Source organism: Cetorhinus maximus, chromosome 12, assembly GCF_964194155.1.
Source record: "Cetorhinus maximus chromosome 12, sCetMax3.hap1.1, whole genome shotgun sequence".
Classification (NCBI taxonomy): Eukaryota; Metazoa; Chordata; class Chondrichthyes; order Lamniformes; family Cetorhinidae; genus Cetorhinus; species Cetorhinus maximus.
This window is the reverse complement of record NC_135890.1, coordinates 85,018,688-85,038,120: the sequence shown is the minus strand read 5'-3', so window position 1 is coordinate 85,038,120 and position 19,433 is coordinate 85,018,688. Positions and strand designations below refer to the sequence as shown.

Genomic DNA, 19,433 nt, shown 5'->3' with positions numbered 1-19,433 from the left:
GCGTCTTGTGCTTAAGGTGCTTTACATTTATGTTTGCGAGTGCTACATCTTGGGGCTCCCCCCTCGCTGGCACTGGCCTTGGAGACACTCTGCTGTCTTGTTGGCCTTGATGACCTTGGCAGTCATTCTCTGGCCTATGGAGCCTGGGAGGGAGCGACCAATGCCACGGCTGGCATCTCCCCAGTCGCCGCAGCCTCATCAGATGCCATGGTCACTGGCAGAGGGGCGGAGGAGCTGCTGGCGCCATCCGGAACGCCTTGAGAGGAGCCCGCAGAGACGACAGGCAGCTCGCGCACCAACATGAAGTCGCCTTGGACCTCCCTGCTCACCATTGATGGACGGGCATCTAGCTGGGTGAACCTAAAAGGGAGAAGAAGAATATGTCATTAGTTAACGTCATCACACTGTCACTGTGCATGCCAGGCACCCTGGCGAGACAACAGATATCTGCATCATGGTGCCCTCATCTTTCGATTATCAATGGGGACTCCAGTTTCAAGGCTCACATCAATATAGAGGTTACACTAGAATGGTTGCAATGGCCGACATTCTCACCTCAGTGCACTGCACTCTTAACTTCCTCTGCCACCCCAACCTCACCGAGGTGCATGTCGCCTCTCGTGCTCCAGCGCCTCCTGCTCAGAGCGCATCAGGATTAGGAGCTGTGGGGGTCCCCCACCAGTCCGTGACCTCTCAACATTGTTATAGGATGTCTTCTCCTGAAAGGATAGAGGAGCATTGATCAGTCCACTCTGTAACTGCATCGTCATTGCAGCCTGGCCAACCCCAGCTGAGGACCACCTGGCAGGGCTCAGCCAATTCGTGGTCCTTGAGCCACAAGGCACTCAGTCCACGCAGCCAGGGCTTGCTCACCCTCTTGGCCAGCTCTGGCATCATTGACAGTTGCCACTCACACTCTTAACACCCCTCAGGGCCAAGGTGGGGGGCGGCCGGCCCTTAACTGTTCTGTACACTGACCCATGCCAACATGGTACTCACCCTTCCCGATCGCAGTAGATCATTGAAGCGCTTCCAGCACTGCACCCATGTGTGCCTCACCACATCGTGGCTGCTCACCCTGGATGCCACCACCTCCCAGGCCTTTTTAGTGAGGTTCAAGGACCTCCTCCTCCTGTCTCTGGGGACAAGGGTTTCCCCTCCTGGCTGCCACCTCCTCCAGGAGGGCAGCAAGACACTCATCGGAGTGTCCCGCCGACCTGCTCTCCTGCCTGTCATGTCAACCGCGCTGGAATCCATCGAGACTTGAGTGTCCTTCCATGGTAGCCTTCCAGGGGTTGCCTGGGTCGCTGTTGAATCAGCTGCCAGGTTGCCATTGGATCCGGCAGACATCTTGCCCCTGTCCCCAACTGCCCCTTCTCGGAGCTTCCCAAGCTGCCTTTCACGCTGGGCAAGACTTAATTGGCCCGCCAGCGTGAAATCGCGGTGCCATGCTGATCGCGGGTGGCATTCGGCTTTCCACCCGAGCCCGCCCACCAAGGGCAAAATTCTGCCCATGGTCATCCCTAATTCAGTGGTTGCATTCTAGATTTTTATTGAATTCAAATTCCATCACCTGCCATGATGGGATTCGGACTCAGGTCCCCAGAACATTATTCTGGGCCTCTGGATTACTAGTTCAGTGATAATACCACTACACCACCGCTTCCCTGAGACTGCTCTGTGAAATAGAAGGACATTCCCAGCAGTAACAGTACAGGATACAGTTCTCTCCTGAGGTTAAGGTTGAGATATATTGTTCATGTAGTCAAGTAGATGGTCGATTTTGGTTTTTTGGTGACCAACCGATGGAGCGCTGGTTCCGGCAGCAAAGAGGCCTGCAGGATTTGAGATTCTGGTCTTATATAAATTTGGCAGATGAGCTGCAAGACATCAAATAGCGTCCCAATGCAGCTTGTCAGATTGAGGCCTCAGAATAAGGCTGGGCAGACGGAGACTGGGGGTTCCAAGACAGCAAGCAGCAGCAGCCCAAACTATGACTCATACTCCTCCAGGGCACACAAAAATAATTCACCACTTTTTGACCATTTCTGACCAAAAATGGAAATCAGGCTCCTATTATTCTTCATAGGACCCTGATTTTCACATTAAAAGGAGCTCATGGCCTGAAACAGGCTGGTGCTTTGGACACCTGGCAACAGGCCTGTTTCAAAATGGAGCCAGCCACATGGCCAGTGTCAATGAGGAGATAAGGCTACCAACACCATTTTTGAAACCGTTAATGTCCAGTTCACATCAGGCGAAGGCATTCGAAATCGACCTCAGTCGGTGCAAGCTTCACTCTGAATTTTAATTATTTCCGACCTTGAATATGTTGGCAGGGATTGTAAAAAGAAACGAACGCAAGGAACACACATTCACATCCATTCTTTCTCTTTCTCTCTTTCAAATCTACTCATGCTCAAAAAGAACAATTATAGAGAAGCCCTAATTTTAAAAGTAAACATCCTCCATTAGTTAATGATTTATTTGATGTGTTTGATTATTATAACATGCAACTTGCAGGTGCAAAGTATTTGCTCAACAAGCTTTTTCAATTCTTTTGAAATCATTAACTACCAGCTATTGTTTTACAGGCATCGAGGAATTATTTATGTCTACGACTTTTCAGTCGATAAATCAGCTCCTGTCTTACCAATCTGTTGTTCAACATATGATGAAGATGTTGGCTACAGCTACAACATAGCACTTTCAATGCCCTATGACCAAATCAAGTGAATATCTGTCATCTCGTGGATATATTGGTTCCATTACAGTCATATAGTAATTCTAAAAGTAATGTAATTGACTTACATTTCAATATGTAAGGAAATAATACTTCTCAGGAGAACTCTAAGGAGGCATCAAGGACAATGGAGAGACATCTGAACTGGAAACGACCCTCAGCCCTGAAATTCCCCAAGGACTTACCACCAAACTTTGAAGAAAAGTGGCAAAAATAGTCGTTTCAGCCAGCTTTCAACGGGAGTTCCAGCGCACTCCCACATAGATTATAGCAGGAGACTTTGTCTTCTGTTTAAATGTTTCCAATTCTTTTGATTTTTCTTCCTTTTATAAATTGTTTCTCATGAATTTTAGAGCAACTGTTTTCATGCATGGTCATGTGAGGACAGGAACGTTGGCTTCAGCTCCGATTGCATAATTCACAGGATGATATGTTTTGCAAGTAATGCAAAGAAAGCAGAAGACTGTTTTCAACAAATAGTATATTGTCTTAAGCTTTCAATAAAGTTCCCAAATAGTGCCATGTGTTTTTCCTATTTGCTTAAATCACTGCCACACTCAGGTCCTGAAGGTGAATTTATTCCGAAATAGAGGCCTCATGATGCGTAAAGTCGAGTGACATGGAGCGGGGGTGGGGAGGTGCCGGGTCTGTGCCCATCACCTTCCCATCTCCACTGGTATTTTATTACCAGCTGGGTAGATAGTGGGCAGCCTGCCTGCCCTTAGGCCAAATAAAGCCCTTAAGTGGCGAATTAGTGGCTACGTGAGGGCCCCTTCCCACCATGGCTGGTATTTTACCAACAGCGAGTGTGTACCTCGCCAACTGGGAAGTCACCAATTAAACTTGGTGGTATCCCTGCAGGCTCAGTGCTGGCGGATGGTCCCTCTTGGATCAGGCACCCTGTGCCCCATGGAGAGTGGAAAATGCAGCCCTTGCTGGATGAGTTCCCACCCCGACCTAATGATTAACCCCTCCTTCCCTCTCACTGGGGCTAGCCTGATTGACCCTGGCAAGCCTCTACACCACTTACCTTTACAGTAGGCCCCCTTGATAGCTGCTGCAGTACCAGCAGTGGCCACAGCTCCTGGTGGCATTGCTGGGACTGACCAGCAGCTCTTGGATGAGTGACATTGTGACTCAGAGGCGGGGGTGAAGCCACAACTTCAGGCAACTAAATGCCTTAACAGCATAAAATAGAGTCATGGCTTCCGGAGCAAGAGGAGGCAGCCTGCTCCTCGACTTTCCAACCAGTGGGTGGGGGCACTGCCACTGTGTTAAATCTTGGCCACAATTTCAACAGCATTAGCAGCCCTTGAATACTTTGTACAAGTGAATATTTGTTGCGTGAGCAAAGGCAGTGCGTGTTGACAGGCTGTTTAAGAAAAGTCTCATAGTGCCCTCACTTGAAACCCACCAAAGTTCTTGGGTGGAAATTTACTGCAGCGTTCCACCAAAGCTAATGGAATTTAAAATGGCTCGACGCATTTTCCACCCCATCCCCGCCCCAATGGGGCCGTAAAATTCTGGCCCATGTTCCAGCAGGAATCCTTGGACTAAAATGGGGTCTAGATATTATGGCTAATTAATTTCTCACTAGTGCAGACCTGGGGATATTAATGAATATTTTAGCTTGTCTTAATCAGGTCAGGGCACTAACTGGGAATCAACACTGGAACCTTCCTAGTCTTTAATGGCTCAGCACCGGATCAATCTGTAAACTGAGCCTTTGGTAGAGATGCGTTTTTTTAATAACAAGCTTCTGGCAGTGGAGGGTCATTTTGGATCTGGTAATGCATCTCTCTGCAGTGCTGCTGGGACCTCGGGTCCTCCGGTACGATACGTACCTGCGCACAAATGAGCTGACCTCACTCGATAACACAAGATCAGGGTCTTTGAATGTTTATCTGATGCTGCCAGCACATCATTCATGTGTCAGGGCTCAACTGGCAGGAGTCAATGACGGATTGCTGGCTGCTTGTAGGTCACAGGAAGTGAGGGGTGGTGGGGGCAGTGATATGTACAGGAGCAGTGGGTAAAAGAAGCAGGATTTTTTTTTAAAAAGTTTTCTCCCCTCTTGAGCCACTATTCTGAATGGGAATTTCTATGACAGTGTGATTACCTAATGGGAGGCCGCTAGCTCAAAAAGCTTTCATAGTCCAAATGAGCCATGTGCATAGTGTGTGCTCATGATTCTGATGCCTTTCATACTGGCCACCTGCACTGTGCTTATCAGGAACTTCCCAATCTGGGAAGTGGACATGTACCATTGCATTTTCAGCCCCTTTGTTCCTCAGCCGTTAACATTCGACACTCCTTTTGAGTAAAATATAAATCATAAATGAAATTGTTGGTTCATCTAGTGATATCCTTGTCTTTGGGTTATTATTGTTATACCAAAGAAATAATGGAACTAAATGTTGCTAAATCAGTCAATGGTTTCCCTCCGCCCTGCCAATTTAGGAAAAGCCAAACTTTTGCTCACCATAAAATCTTCTACAGCCTTGTGGAGTCCATGGACCACGTGTGTGTAAGTTGTTGTAGACTGCACCCCATTTCTAGTTATTTTTTAAAAGTTATTACTTAATTTTTGGTTGTGCTTCAGTCCCACGTTCCTAGTCTTTGGGCAGCTGGTGCGGAGAGGGAGGAGGACCTCCTTGTATGCCTGCTCATGGGCCTGGCCAAATTGACAATCAACAGGTCCAGGCAGTGGGCGGTTGAGGGGGTTGTCCAACCCAACCGCCTGCCCCTTTTCCACAGCTATGTTCACAGGCTGGGTGTCCCTGGAAAGGGAACACACGGTGTCCACCGGCACACTGGAGGCCTTCCGTGATTGGTGGGCACCACAAGGACTGGGGTGCTTTATTGACCCCCACAATCACGTTTTAATTTGATTTTTGTACGTTGCCTTTGTATTTTTGTCTGTTGTTGCAGAATCCCTTTAAGAGGCTGCCCCTTTAATTTGTTCATTTGTCCCAAATTTGTTCATTTTGTTTATTTTCTGTTAAGCTGTTATGCTCAAAAGTGTATTAAATCTTCTAAAAATATTTTATTTTCAAGTAAGAATGCTGCATTTTTAACAATGTAGAGGCCGTGAATTGTGTGAGATATAGAACTTAACTGGATTTAGAGGAGTCGCATAAGCACTACTGAATAAACAAGTCTTAGACTTGATAGGTAAAGGCAGAACCTAGACAAAATTTGGCATTAAATATTTTCTGTACATTATATATCAAGAAAGTTTTAAAGATAATTATAGTGGTTGTCTAATGCATTGTGATTTATCTTTATTTAAATGTTGATGCAATCTTTAATTAATCAGTCTCTGCTGCCATTTCTGTGAAGTTTTCCATGATTCCCATAAAATCAAACTAGACGCTGTCAATTTTATTTAGTCAATAAAACCATAACAAATTGAATATTTGTATTGCTGACTTATAAAATAATTATTCTTGATCTTGTGGTTTTTTTAAAATTTGGATTAAGCCACATTGAAATGACTCCAGGTGTAAATGATAAGCTGTAACTATCTCCTTTATTCTGGAAATTTGCCTCAAAATACTATTTTAAAAGAGTTACCATATATCCAGTAGAATTGGAGGCCACTGTGGAAATTTTATAGAGGATGGACTCCTGGGGATTTATCAAACCATTCTTTTTGTGCTGCTATGTTACAAAGAAAACAAGACTAAGCTAAATATTTGGCAAGCATTCAAAGGAAACCCTTTCAGCTAATGTTTATTTACAGTTTCACGCAAAGCTTAATTGAGGATGGAACAGCTGAAAGGTATAAGCAATGCTGGATACAGAATTTCCTGAGATGATCTCTTAATTCAAAATTGCTTAATTCAGATTATTTGATAATTTTTTTTGCAGGAAAATTCCCACTTTGATTATTTACATGGCTTGATTCAAATTAATGGAAAATTCTAATCTTTGTTAACACAAACATAACTATATGGGTAATCAGCAGTAATTAGCTGCAGACTATTTCTTGTAACACTGCAGTAATGATGCCATGCACATTGATTCTCATGAAGGTTGTTATACATCAAGATCCAGGAAAATGTATGTCAGTGAGTGCTGATTATCAAAAGTACAAAAACTGACCCCAACATAAAATGAAAACCAAATAGATCAAATAAAACATATACAAAGTGATCTAATCTGTAATCTAATCTTGCAGTTCAAATAGCGAATACAAGTATCTTAAAGTTCACTCTTACTGTTTATGACATCACTTAAATCCTTTGACCATAATACAGCTTTGAAATAGCTCCACTGTGTCTGTGATCTATGCAATATAGTGGGCTTTTATGTCCAGTGGAACTGAGTAGCTGGGTTAAGTTCACCACAGTATTTCATATATGTATTAGCCAAAAGGTGTTGAAAACTGTATTTAAATGTTTTTGTTTGCATTGCTTTGTAATACATGCTGCCGGAACTAACATCTATTCTTTTCAATACATTTAATGAAATGGTTGCTCGACGATTTTCTGTCCGCTGCAGAAAATGATAAATATATATTTACTGAAAGATAGTTTGGTGCTATTGAAGTAATTATTTCCAGCCACTAGATGACAGTACAGTAATATAATTTATAATGATAGTATCATACCTAATACTAAAGCACCACACAGTGGCAGGAAATGTGTACAGCACCAATACATTTACTGCACAGTACATTTGACAACAAAAGAACACATTATGTGGAGAGGGGAAAGAAAGAGAATGCTACATGTTAAATTTAGAAAGCATCTTATGGTGCACTTCTCTTTCAAATTAATGCAATAGTAAAGTTAGGAATTCCAGTAAAGACCTAGGTCTCTACACAAAAAACTGATATAATATGGCTGAAGTTTATGTTAGTCATAGACAAGTATTTTCCATAAGGAGCAAGCCCCAACATTAGTGATTGCCAACTACTGCTTCACATTTGTTAGCAGTGGCTAATAATAGGATTGCATTTTTAATTTGCCAATTTAAAACAACTCCTGTTCCAAATACACTTGAGGTGTCATTTCAAATTAACTTTGGTTGCTGCAGTTTTGGGGTCTGTTACTGTTTGTAATGTTTTACACTAACTGTAGTGCATGTATGGAATTTTTAAATTTATGATATTGCTGTGACGGTAGATTCCGTCTATAGGGTGTTAATTCCCTAGGTCACACAATGTCTTTTCTTAACATTAAACCAACAAGCATGGAACTCAAGTGGCATAATTTGATGCGTTTATTCCTGTAGATTTCTGTAGCTTTTAAGACAATGGAAAAAATCTAGGGAGGGCAGTCATTGAAAGTTACGTATCATTAGCATACATCATAGACTATCATTAAAAACAGTCCTTGTTCAATGTTGTTAGTAGTTTGCTCTGGCATTATTAAACATGAAAGGCATGTTGTTTATGAGGATGGGCTTAATTTGGAGCAGTCAGTGATTGATAGCTCAGAGAGTCAAACCCCTGACCACACATGGAAAGGGAAGGTGTCCAAGAACTCACATTCTGGGCAGAATTTTACCAGTCCCTGGGTGGCAGGAGTGGAGGCATGGGGGCCGGTAAAATAACGGGAAGCCAAAGAGGCAGGCAGCCAATTTGCATAATTAGAAGCCTATTCAGTGACATTTTAAAGGACTGCCAGCATTTTATTGCGAACACGGTTGCTCCCCACCACACCACCAGATGGGGAGACTGCCACCTTCCTGCAGCAGCCTGAGGTTGGAGGTGGGGAGCAAGGGACCATTAGGACTGGAGGTTTCATGGCCCAAAGAGGGAGGGTGGTCACACAGCATGAAAAGCAGCCCCTAGGGCACCAGTGATCCTTCCCACCTCCCCCCCACCCCCCAGAAGACCTTCCTCTCTAGTGCTCAGCCCCCTGAAGTTTTATTTTTAATTTCCTTACCTGGAGGAAGTCCAGGATCTCCAAACTCTTTCAGCAGCAACCACCTCTCCCGGTGACACTGCTGAAGCTCAGAGCTGCCAGCCTATGATTGGCACGAGCAGCATCAGGAGCCTGTCCCTCATTCTTAACTGCACTGTGGGCCCATAGGCGGCACTAAAATTGCCAAGATGACCCTGCTGCTGTCAAGTGTGGGCTCAGGATTCGCTTTCAGGACCGATGTCAGGATTCTGAAGCCAATGGTAAAAATTCAGTCCTTTGTCTCTGAGGCAACAGAATGACTGGTTGAATCCGAGCAATCTGTAACACAAAATACAGGACCAGATAGTTTTGGAATAACTAGCTTGGAAATGGACCTACCTGGAGAATGTTTAGGGTGAATAATTTGTTCCTTTCTCATGAAATAAGGAGCATAGGAGCAACATTACTGAGAAAACTGAATTCTGTACACCTACACTACCCCACCTCCACTAGAGCTGTACCTTGAGTATCCTGCCATCCATTCTTAATTAGCACTTTTCTTAGATAATATCACCACCTTCAACACCTCTTTGATCCTTTTGTCTGTGACATCTTTTGATTATCTGCTCCCATCACTGCTTGCTTGTCCCCACAACCACCCCACCCTCAACTTCTCTCTGCCCCCGCCCCCCACCTTAGACCAGCTTATATTTCACCTCTCTTCTAACTATACTTCAGTTCTGCCGAAGGGTCATGAGGACTCGAAACGTCAACTGTTTTCTTCTCCACCGATGCTGACAGACCTGCTGAGTTTTTCCAGGTAATTCTGTTTTTGTTTTGAATATGTTAGTCCTTCCTTAAGCTATATATAACCAATTGTCTCTCTCTAATGGAGAGAGATGCATATAGTCCCTTATGAACTACGGCTAATTACTCTTGTGATCAGTGAGCACCACAAGAGATTCACAATATTGGATCTTTTCTAGTAAATACAGGTGTAAATACCCACAAAAGATTTCAGCTTAGGTGAATCAACTACTTCATTAGTGGTAAGTTCTGGGAAAGAGAGTCCTTGAAGAACGGTCAGTGCCACCCCAATTGACCATCTAGAATAGAACAGTTGTGTTGTGAGCCATTAAGAAATGTAGATTAAAAGCATACATCCCAACTTAAGATTGCTCATACTTCTTTCCTCCCAGAATACAGCCTTCTAATTGAAAATCAATCTACGTGGGGGAGAAATCATTATCAACAGTTGCTATCCAAGTCTGCTGCTTCCACTAAACCATTAAAACAAGCAAACATTGTATTACAGTAGATTACTAGTGAGCAGCTAATCTATAACAGGCAATGGACATCCTACTAAAATCATTGCCGGTTGATGTTTTTTTATTGTATCATCAATTAAGATTCTGTGGAAATGTTCTTAATGAAGTATTCTAATAAAGTACACTGATCTTGAAAAATTATTCTGATGAATTTTCTGACTTTGTTTTAAACTTACTGGATATCTGAATGAAAACCATAACAAGCATCTAGTCCTCTTGAGGTCCAGTGGTTTGAATTTTAAAATTGCATCCTATTCCCCTCCCTCGTAACTTACTTCCTGGCTTGGAATAGAACACTGCTAAACATCACAACTGCACTACAGAGAATACAAAGAGGCCAGAATCAGAGGAACAGAGTTTTAGCAGCAGATTGGCTGATGCAGAGGCAGAGATGATGATTTTACAGAGGTGGAAGTAGGCAGCCTTTGATGGAGAGGATAAGGAATTGAAAAGTCACCTTGGGATTGAATCAGTGCTCAGGTTAATAACAGTCCAGCTCAATTTGACATTGTGGCCAGGAAGACATGGAATTAGTGACAATGGTACTGTTTGTAGCGGTATGCAATGACAGTGGCTTTGGTCTTCTCAGCGTTTAACAAGAGGAAGTTACAGCTCGTGGAAAACTGAATTTTGGACAAGAAGTCTGACAGCACACAGAATGTGGAAGGCTTGAGGGAAGTGGTGGAGAGATAGACCAGGGTGTAATATATATGTGGAATCTGATCATATTTCTCCAGATGTCGCTGCCGAAGGGCATGTAAATGACGAAGTTGAAGTCAAGGATAGATCCTTAGAGGATTTCAGGGAATCACAATAGGCAAAGAAACCATTGCTGGAGATGCTGTACTTATAAATGGATAGTAAGGATGGAACCAAGGGATAGCAGTGCCATTGAAATGGACAATAGAGATGTGTTGGAGTTGGGTAATGTGGTAAACTATGTCAAAGGCTACAGAGTGGAAATGCATTACAGTCACAGAGGATGTTGTTTGATCAGAGCCAGTTCAGTGCTGTGGGGGGAGTGGAAATCTGATTAGAGAGATTCAAATAGGGAACTGCAGGGAAAATGGGTATGGATTTGGTCAAGTACATTCAAGGACTTTGCAAAGGGTGGTTGTATATGGTGCAGTAGTTTGCAAAGACAGAGGGGATGAAGGTAATTTTTAATGGGAGTAATCAGAAATGGTCTTGTGTTCAAGATCATGGGAGTAGGGAAGCCATAGTTGAGGGGGAGAATATGAATATGGGTAGAAGAGTTAATACAGAGGGAGTCCTGAAGGGGGATTGTGAAATCAGAGGAGAGAGAACAAGATGAGTTGAGATGGAATTGAAATCACAGGGATGATGACTCACCTAATGCAGTGCCTTAGGGAACATTGGCAGAATATCTTTGGGAGAAGCTTATGATAAAGCAGTAAAGGGTTTTAAAGCAAACAGGGTGGAACAGGGTGAGGTGCTCAAAGGAGAAATGAAATTGACTCCAATTATCTCACATCCTATTGTGTCTTTATTCACAAGGAAAATACTCCAATTGCTGGAAACCTGAAACTAAAACAAAATGCTAAAAGCACTCAAAAGAAAGGTACCATCTGTTGACAGAAGAGACAAGTTGTCACACTTCCTCAGAACAAGTTTTAATTCACTGTATTAGCTATTTATTAAACATTATGGCCCCCATATTAGAAATTATGCTGCATTATTCTTAATGCATTATTTCATACAGGTATGCACAATATCTCAAAATGAACAGTGATTGTGCCTTGTACAAAATAAATATTTAGTGCTAGAAATTTGCAGCTGGGTGATCAAAATTATGTGCAGGTAAGGTAAGGTTCTAAATTGTTGGTGCAACATTGTAATCATTCCCAGTAATCAAAGCAAATTTGCTTGGAAGATTGTGCATCCTCAGCCACTTAATCTTTTATCCTGGTCTTCTATAGTTTTGTCCCTTTCCTTTACAAAGTCCTTGAATGTTGCCTCCCAAATCCATGCCCATCTTTCCAACAACTCCATATTTAAACCCTTCCAATCAGGTTTTCCACTACAGCATTGAAATGTCCATGATTAAAGTCATAAAGTACATCCTATGTGATTGTGGTAAACTATCCCACCTCATTCTTCTTGACTTGTCTGCAGCCTTTGACATAATTGGCCACACCATTCTCCTCAATGTTGTCCTTCCATTGTCCAGCTGGGTGAGACAGCCCTTCCCAGGTTCCATTCTTATCTATTCAGTTGTAACCAGAGAGTTGCTTGAATGGCTTCTCTTCCCATTTCCACATTGTTACCTCTGAAGTTTCCCAAGGAAACTTGGCCCCCTCCTATTTTGCCCCTCAGCAACAACATACAAAAACACATCAGGTTTTTCATGTATACTAAATGTACCCAGCTCTGCCTCATAGAGTAACAAAGGGGCACAAATTGCTTCTCTATTATACACCAGAACCACAAGGACCCATTTTAGTTCCAGATTACAGAACAATGCATCTGTGGTATCATTTAGGTATTATCTAAATAAATATTAGGAGATATGCAGAGTACTCCTTGAAAAATTAAATTCTGAAGGCCAGATAACATACATGAATTTCTAGCTGGTGGTGCAATAATTATGATAGCAAAATAAATAACTTGCATTTATATTATGACGTCAGGATGTCTCAAAGCGTTTCACAGCCAGTAAATTACTTAATGAAGTGCAATCACTGTTACAATATATTGGCCAAGAGTGAATGGTGGTTGGATTTGGACTTCAGCCATAGTTGTTTCTGTGTCACTTCGGTGTCGTTTATGAAGTGTTGCTAATTGTCCCCCCGCCCCCAACACTAACCTGCATTCAGGAAACAGTGGAACTTTTCTGGAAGTGAGGCAGGGAATGGCGGCAGACCTTATTTACCGAGGCGGGGTAGGGGTAGGGTCTTCACTCGCGGCTCTCGAGCTCGGCTTACCTGTGCCGACAGGTGCGCTGGTCTGAGGTGTGCCGCGCGTGCGCACACGCGCCAGCAGGAAGTGCTAAAGGTTATTGTCCTCGGCCGAAAGTTGTTCAACCAGCACAATGGGCTGCAGCAATTGTTTGCAGCTCGCTGCTGTGCTCGGTCTAACCTTGTGTGCTCTGGTCGATGCAGGTAGGGCTTTTTATAGCTCATTCTACAATTTAACTAATCGAACACTCGATGTGTTTTTGAAGAGTTGTTTTTTGTGTGTATGTTTTTCTTCCTATTGTGAAACGAGTCTGGGTTCGACATGTTTATGCAGGATGTTTTGCATTTTTTACTTGCACTGCTCCAAGACATTATTTTCACTTCTTTGGGTTTTAGTTTAGTTAAAACAGCATTGATAAGAATGCTTTACTGACAGCGGGTCAGTTGTATTTATCGTGTCACTGGTAGCAGCATGGGACTTTTATTTTGGAGTTAAGGTGGATACTAGTTGGTAATGTTAGAGATACAACTATCTCGCATTGATAAAATGTAACTGCTGTCATTGTAACGTGTCGCTTTTAATTGTATTTAAAACCCTAAGAAGTTCCACCGCCCTTTCTCCATTAAAGGTTTAATAATGCATACTGCTGTGACGGCCTAATTGTATCCTAATCCTGATGCGCCTTTGCCATCCCTCCATGTGGGTGGACGTTACAGGCAAAATACGTTCGACATTTTTTTTCCCCTTGGTGTGTTTGATCAGATGCAGTGATTTAGATTTCCCTGATCACGCAAGGTAGATTCACCCATCCAAGGCGATACTTATACCACCCATCTAAACATTTCTGGAGTTTTTACCACCACTATTCCATCTGGAAGTTTATTCTGTATGTTGATGGTATGAAGAAGAGCTTCCTGACATTTGTTATAAAAATAGCCTTGTTAAGCTTAAACTTGTGTCGCTGGTTTATATTCCCACAGTTTCATTCTTGTAGTATTTTCAGTTATTTTTTTAAACCTGTGACTTTTTTGATATCTCAGTAAAATTGCCTTCTTTCCCAGCTGATCAGCTTGAGCATCTCCACTCAAATCCCTTAGACTGGGGTTCAGCCTAGTGGATCTCTTTAATGCTTCCAGCCCTTGAATGTCTCCTGCTGACCAGAACCAGATGCAGTATTCAAAGTGTGGGTCAAAGTGTGGGCTTGAGTAGAACACTAAAAAGTTTATTAACTGCTCTGCTCGTACTCAAAATGCTGGAAATTGGAACTAAAAACAGAAAATGCTGGAATCGCTTAGCAGATCAAGCAACATCTTTGGAGAGAGAAACAGAGTTAGCATTTCAGGTCCCAGAAACTCATTAATGCTCTGAACACCATGGTCTATGAGTTTTGTTGATTTGCATTTGTTGGCCATATTTAACATTGAGACATACTCTTGTGTCTCTATCAACTTCATCCTTAGTTATTTCAACAGTCTCTGAAGTATGCTTGTCATTTTTAACTTCCTCTCTGTAGTACTTTACGTTTTATCTGCACTAAATTTCATCAGCTTTTCTACCCACATATATATATTTTATCCAACTCATTCTGTGTTTTGAGGTGGTATTTCTGATTCCATTGCAGCTCCTATTTTGATGAATGCAAATTTAACCACTGCTTGAGTCAAAGTCGCAAATCAATTGGAAACCGTAGTGGCCCCTGCAGTGAATGTAAAGGCGCCCAATTCCCTACCTTCCCACTTTTGGCATAACTTTCTAATGAGCATTGGTTGTCTTCTACTCTCCAACGATTTTTAATCCATTCCCATGGGTTTGCCCTGAACAAACCAGAAATATCCAGATTCACGTTCTGGTCTGTGCTGAATTGTTGACCTTGGCTATGGCAGTAGCAAGGCAGTAATTCTTTTCCATTGGAAAAGGAAGGGTGGCTGGATTCCCCAGTCTCGTGTCTGTCACCATCTCCATTCTTTGTGTGTGTATGTTTGTGTGTGACTACCCTATCTTTGGCCTCTCACACAATTACAACAGATTCCTAATGCAAACTAATAGAACAATAGCTCACATTTGTCCTGTAACCTCTCGCCCAAACATTAACTCTGAATTCAATTGTTGGCTTTCTGCTCTTTTTTTAACCAGCAAAGGTTTCTGTGGAGTGACGTCAGGTGCTCTGGTGTCTAATGAGAAGGAAATTTTTTTTTTATTGTTTTATGGCAACAGCATCTGTGGAAGGCAGCAATAGGAAGGGTGGTGGGTGAGAATGGGAAGGACCTGTACCCTCTGTGTTGACCTGTTTTGACTGTTTTTCTTTTCAAAGCTCAAGGGCTTGCTGTATTTTGTCAGCAGTTTCTGTTTTAATTTCAACCCTGATTGACAGACTTTATTTTTCATCCTTCCCTCGCTCTCACCTCCCCCTCACATAGGCCTTCAATATCTTAGCTGTTCACATATTCTTTATTTATTTCTTTAATATCTTTAACCCTTATTTCCATTGTTTGACTGAGATGCTGAGATCATCCCACTGATTTTTCATTGTTTTGACATTTTTTTTTACTTTCCCCCTATTTCCTGATCCTATGAATATGCTTTCTCGCTTCTTCTCTTCTTCAGCTCTGAAGAGGGACCAGGCTAAATTGTTGACTGGTCTCTACACAGATACTGACTGACCTGTGCGTTTCCAGCCTTCTGTTTTTGTTTGATTTTGAACATTTCCAATATGTTGTCTTTATTAAAAATACTTGTAAATAAGTAACTTGGGCTTAATATTGGTGAGTATCCATTCCTTTTTATTATGTACACCAGGGGTTCTCAACGTTTTGACTTTTGAGACTCCCTCTTTTATGTTCTAAAGATCCCATGGACCCCCCCTGCAACACAAGTATTTTTTTCTGTTAAACAAGTGTTTTATTATTTTTGTTTTGCTTACAACTTGACCACTATATCTTCAAGTCTTTCCACTTCTTGAGCTGAGATTCTGCCTTATCTCCACGTTTCAACTGACCAGAGACATCTCACATAATTATCCTTCCAATATGATAGTTCTTTGTACCAAGTGAGCATTCTTTTAAAAATGCATATACCTGTGCCGTATGAGTATGGTGCTGGACACAATTCTGTTTCAGGAGACAGTAACTCAATTTTTGGTGGGGTGGTGGGTGAGGTAGAGTGAAACCACACTCGGGATGGAACCAAGGAGAAATTAAAGCACAAAGAAAATATGGGCCGGGATTTTATGGCCCCTTTGTGGCATGTTTCCCCCGGCTGATGCGGCCAGCCATATAAATCTCCATTCAGTTCAGCGGGAATGTAAAATCCTGGCCATGGAATACTTTGCCAACTGATTTGATGCACATGCTCATGTTACTGGGGAAGCAAGAGATGAAGCTGTAAGTCATTCTCTCGGTCTCGGTCTCTCTCTCTTTCTCTCTTGGTCTCACACTGGCATCAATTATCAATGCCATTTCTTCAATCAAAGACTCAGCATCTTATCTTCTCACTCCACCCCATCCTCTTCCCCTTCTAGGGTCCCTCTATGTGCATTGCGTCCAAATGGCAACACCTTTGCACGTGTGAACTGCCTTATTTTTTTTCTCTCCCTTCTCTCTCTCTCTCTCTCTCTCTCCTCCCTCCACTCTTCAAGCAAAGCCTGTGTGGACACACACCCTGCCTCTGAATCACTCTCGTTGAATTAATTAACAAGGCATGTCAGCCACCACAAGTCCAGACTCAAATTCTGATTGGCCTATCATCAGGTCAATCTCTCTTGTTCTATACATTATTTTTTTTAAAACCTCTTGAAATCATCTCGTGGACTCTTGGGGGACTGTTGCCCCTGGTTGAAAACCCATGATGTGCACAACAAGTGTACATATCCTTGGATAAGCTAAGAATTGTTAACTATGTTGCTGCTCAGTTCAATGTAATTTCTTTCTTTTTTTTAAGAAAATGTAAAATCTGGTATACAAGAAAGTAGGCGCTGATGTTATCAAAAACAAATACTAAGCAAGACTGGTAAATCTGAGATTTAACGCAACCCCATTTAAACACCGAAGTTGTTTATGAACAGAAATGAGGTCTGAATTTTAATCCCAATCTCTCTAACTTCTTATAGACCATATGTGGTTTGCACTATGCATAGACTTTTCCCAAATTTCAACATTCTGAGTATGTGAATATACACATAAGCATAGAACTGCAATTTTGCCCTTAATCACTTGGGGCAGAATATTGCCGTCGGTGTGTGGGGGTGGGCTCGACACACCGATGCGTAAAATGATGCAAGATGATGTCGGGCGTGCACCCTGATGTCATCGCTCGTCATTTCGATATTGTGTTCGGCAGGCACGCGAGAGACGGCTACATGTCCGCCGAACTGTCAACGGCCTATTAAGGTCATTAAGAAAGCAATTGACCTCATTAACGATGCTGTCCATCCAACCCTAAGGTTGGCGGGCAGGCAAAGAGCCCAAGCGGCCTTCGGCCCAAGCATCCACAGGCTTCCTGAAGGTTTTATAAAATTAATAAATTTTTGTAAATTCCACAAACATGTCCCAGCTCATGTGACACTGTCACATGAGGGGACATGTTTAAATAATTTTTTACTTTATTATGTAAAAAATTATTATCTGCTTAATCTCCCTGAGGCAGCTCCATGCCTCAGGGTGATAGCTGTGCTCTTTCGCGCACATACGGGTGCACTGGTAGCGCTCTACCAGCCGCGCGTTACGCTGGGTGGGCCTTAATTGGCCACCCACATAAAATGGCGGCGCGCAGCCAATCGCAGGCAGCGATTGGCTGCCCGCTCCTACCCATCGTGCCCGACATAGGTAAGACTCTACCCTTGATATCCATCAGATTTATTCCAAAAACTAATTTAACATAGCAGTTTACCTTACTGAGTCCTGACTGATTCTATTGTAAAGGTGACATTCCTATTGTCATAACACAGCTGATTTGATCAAATGATCCAATGATATGATTGGTAATCTTGGAAGGAAATCACTCCGTTCTTCTCGCTTTAAAGCGAAGTATCAAAATAAACTACTGGGGGGGGTGGGGGGAGTGTTGAATGTTGAAACTTTTTTAAACCAACTAACCGGCCATCCCTTTGACCTTGCCATCTCCACGTGGTCTCATTAGTCCTCTCAATTCAATTACAGATAAGGCCATCTCTGATCACTTCCTTGTATCGTTCACCATCCATATCCTCCGTCTGCATCCAACCCTGGAAAAAGCTATCCCTCAATTCACTTACAACCACACTTTCAAAATCCCAACTATCAAGTCTTCGGCCCTCCATTCACCACAACATTCCTGCAGCTAATGATTTTCTTAACCACATCTTTTATGCCTTAATCGTAGAAAGTTCACAACACCAACCAAGTTCGTTTACCCCACTTCAGTGAGGGGAGTGACAAGACTCTGTCTGTTAAAGAATGAAAATGTGTATTTATCTGCATTCACAGTTAGCATTTACTGCAATTACCATTGTTGTGTTGCTTTCCCTTCTGACTAAAACGTGCTTTTTGCACTTGCAGATGATGGTGAGAAATTTACTATTGCCATTAGTCCTGGAGAAGAATTGCCAAATAATACAATGTACGTAATCAAACACAAAAATGTTTCCTTCAGCTGCTCAAGCACATCACAACAAAAGCTGAACATATCATGGATCTTTGTTCGTCCAGATTCAAATCGGGAAATTTTTACATTTGTTGAGGGGAACCATACAGAATTTACACTTTTCAATATAGATTACGACAACCAGGGGAATTATACCTGTTTGAAAAATTTCAGTGATACCAAGGAAGTTCTCGTCTATTGTAAGTTACTTTTGCCCTTACTTTGTAATATAAACTAACTTTTGTCTATTGTAAGATAACTTTTACTAGTGATAAATAGAGTATGATTTTTCGGAAAGTTCTGGAAATTAGAACTAGTTAAATGCAAGTATTGTTATATTAATTGATTGCTTTTGCCATTTCAAGCTGTCACATTACTTATCCGTAAGCACTTCATTAATGTAAGAAAAGATCTAAAAAAGAAAATAAACAATTTTATTAAATTTTTGACTTTGCATGAGAGCTGAATTCTAAATAACGCCACTTTAGATCAGTTCCTGTATTAAGGAATTACATAAATCCTTGGTTTAAATCACCTGAGTGGTACCTGCAGTGACTCTCAACAAAGGGTATGTGGGAATCAGAAGTCAGTGGAGAATTATGTCTGGGAGGTCCCTAGCATCCTTCTCTTACTCAAATACTTTTGAACTTGAATCACCTGGAAGCAAGCTGTGGGGTTGCAGAGGCATCAGGCAGGTGGCTGAATAAGAGACTAAATACTGGGAGGGAGGAGCCCTAATCAAAACATTAAAAAAAACTATGCATATAATGGCCGCGATTGGTACAAAATAAGCAGTCAGGTCATTTAAAAATGATACCAACGTTAAATTATGGAGTACATTTGCATCAACTTAGTTTATATTCCTCTGAGTTTAGTATGTTGATGAGTGATCTAACTGAGGTATATAGTATGATAAAGGAATTCAATAAGATAAAAAGAGTGAAACTATTTCCTGTGATAAGCAGAATTCTA

General features: G+C 42.1%; 2 protein-coding genes across 2 annotated transcripts in view; both read left to right on the top strand.

The window, feature by feature from the left end:
• Positions 1-3,261, top strand: part of fbxw8 (F-box and WD repeat domain containing 8) — a 165,141-nt gene extending 161,880 nt beyond the window's left edge. The window contains exon 11 of the mRNA XM_078554028.1: positions 2,595-3,261. Coding sequence (XP_078410154.1) covers positions 2,595-2,736 — 142 coding nt within the window. The 3' untranslated portion in view covers positions 2,737-3,261. The remainder of the gene's footprint in view (positions 1-2,594) is intronic.
• A 9,629-nt stretch (positions 3,262-12,890) lies between these two features.
• Positions 12,891-19,433, top strand: part of vsig10 (V-set and immunoglobulin domain containing 10) — a 38,602-nt gene continuing 32,059 nt past the window's right edge. Inside the window, exons 1-2 of the mRNA XM_078554030.1 lie at positions 12,891-13,048; positions 18,377-18,661. Coding sequence (XP_078410156.1) covers positions 12,979-13,048; positions 18,377-18,661 — 355 coding nt within the window. The 5' untranslated portion in view covers positions 12,891-12,978. The remainder of the gene's footprint in view (positions 13,049-18,376; positions 18,662-19,433) is intronic.